General features: G+C 28.8%; 1 protein-coding gene across 1 annotated transcript in view; it reads left to right on the top strand.

Moving 5' to 3' along the window:
* The window catches only part of LOC138865601 (late histone H1-like), a 791-nt gene extending 409 nt beyond the window's left edge, over positions 1-382 (top strand). Inside the window, exon 1 of the mRNA XM_070136299.1 lies at positions 1-382. This exon is cut by the window's left edge and continues 409 nt beyond it. Coding sequence (XP_069992400.1) covers positions 1-156 — 156 coding nt within the window. The 3' untranslated portion in view covers positions 157-382.
* The last annotated feature ends 2,118 nt before the right edge of the window (positions 383-2,500 follow it).

Here is a 2,500-nt window from a genome sequence, read left to right on the forward strand (position 1 = left end):
AAACCGTCCGTGAAAAGGACCACTGTCAAGAAACCAGCCGCCAAGAAGACTCCGGCAAAGAAAGTATCCGCGAAAAAGACCGCAGTGAAGAAACCAGCCGCCAAAAAGACCACATCTAAAAAAGGCGTGACGAAGAAACCCAGCGCGAAGAAGTAATCACAGAAGAAAGTAACAAAGGTTTCTTCAACGAAAGCTAATGCGAAGAAATCAGCGACGAAGAAAACGACGCTGAAGCAGCCGTCTTCCAAGAAAAACATCAAGAAGTCTGCAACTAAGAAGACGGAGAAGAAACCCACAAATAAGAAGGTCGCCAAAAAATAAAGCTTGTTAAGAATTCCTTTATGTATATAGGTCAAATACACGTTCATAGTCAACCATACAAGTTTTATATATCTGAATCACTTAAACGGATCTATAAGAGGCTTAGGTGATATTATCTCCATGAGGAAATAATTGCACGTTGTTCATTGCATTACTATTGATAATATACAACAGAGTGGTTACCGACTGGAGGTGGAGTGATGCAATGGAAGAGAAGCTTGTGCAACATGAAAGAGGGGAGCCCAAGAGAGAGAATAATGGCGAAACTATCTGCCTGCTGTGCCAGGACTAGCTGATGATGAATTTGTGTTAAATAGGTATATATACAGATGCATATATATATATATATATATATATATATATATATATATATATATATATTATATATATATATATATATATATATATATATATATATATATATATACAAATGTATGTTTGTATATGTGTAAATATGTAATTGTATATATATATATATATATATATATATATATATATATATATACATGCATATGTATATATTTGTATATGTCTGTATATGGATTTATATGTATGTATATGTTCATATATGTCTGTATATGGATTTATATGTATGTATATGTTTATATATGTATATGTTTATATATGTATATGTTTATATGTGTATATATTTGAATATGAATGTATATGTATGCATATGGATATGTATATGTGTGCATATGGATATGTATATATATGTTTATATATGTGTATATATGTATATATATGTTTATATATGTGTATATATGTATATATATGTGTATATATGTATATATATGTGTATATATGTATATATATGTGTATATATGTATATATATGTGTATATATGTATATATATGTATATATATGTATATATATGTGTATATATGTATATATGTGTATATATGTATATATATATGTATATTTTTAGGTATGAATTTGTATATATTTGTATATAAATGTATATATCAATATATATATATATGTATATATGTATATATATAAATGCACATATATAAATATGTATATGAATATATATATATTTACATATATATATACATATATATATATATATATATATATATATATATATATATATATATATATGTGTGTGTGTGTGTGTGTGTGTGTGTGTGTGTGTGTGTGTGTGTGTGTGCGTATGTGGGTGTATACAAATATATATCTATATCTATATGTATATATATGCGTTTATATATATGTATATGTTTATATATACATATATACGTATAAATGTATATATACATACACGTACGAATGCCGTTCCAAAAGTAATGCCTCCTATTATTTTACTCCGTCCGAAGGGATCCGAGGAGATGGTTTATGACATTGTTATGATTGCTGAACTTACACCCATGACTCGAATTTTTTCTCTCTGTTGCAGATATTGATGACATGACAGTCTAAGAAAGCTACCCCTGTCATGGACGTGCGTCAGATGCTGACACGCGTCACTGAATTCCTCCACGCAGAAGGTGGACCAGCTGACATTCACCGATTAACAAATTACACTTTGGAAGCCCTTGCACAGCCACCACTCTACACGAATTGCTATTTCATCCACCGTTATCCACCGTGAATTGATCGAGGTGCATTTCATGTATGTACTTATACACACACACACACACACATATATGTGTGTGTATGTGTGTGTGTGTGTGTTTGTGTGTGTAGGTACATATGTATGTATATATGAATATATATACACATATATATACTGATACTTGTCCAAACATATTCATATATAAATATATATATGTATATATGCATATGTACATATATGTCTATGCATACATATGTACATATATCTATGAGTATATGTATATGTATGTATATATTAATATGTATATGTGTATATATGACCACACACACATAAACATATATGTCTCTGTATATACATGCGTGTGTGTTTACACACACACGCACATATATATGTATATATACACATCTATGTTCGTGTATATATGTAAATATATATATACATATGTGTGTATGTATTTATGTGCGTGTATGTATATATAGAAATGTATGTTTATAAAAAAACATGTACAAATCTATTCATATACATATACATACATACACACACACACACACACACACACACACACACACACACACACACACACATATATATATATATATATATATATATATATATATATAT

Source organism: Penaeus vannamei, chromosome 21 (genome assembly GCF_042767895.1).
Source record: "Penaeus vannamei isolate JL-2024 chromosome 21, ASM4276789v1, whole genome shotgun sequence".
Classification (NCBI taxonomy): domain Eukaryota; kingdom Metazoa; phylum Arthropoda; class Malacostraca; order Decapoda; family Penaeidae; genus Penaeus; species Penaeus vannamei.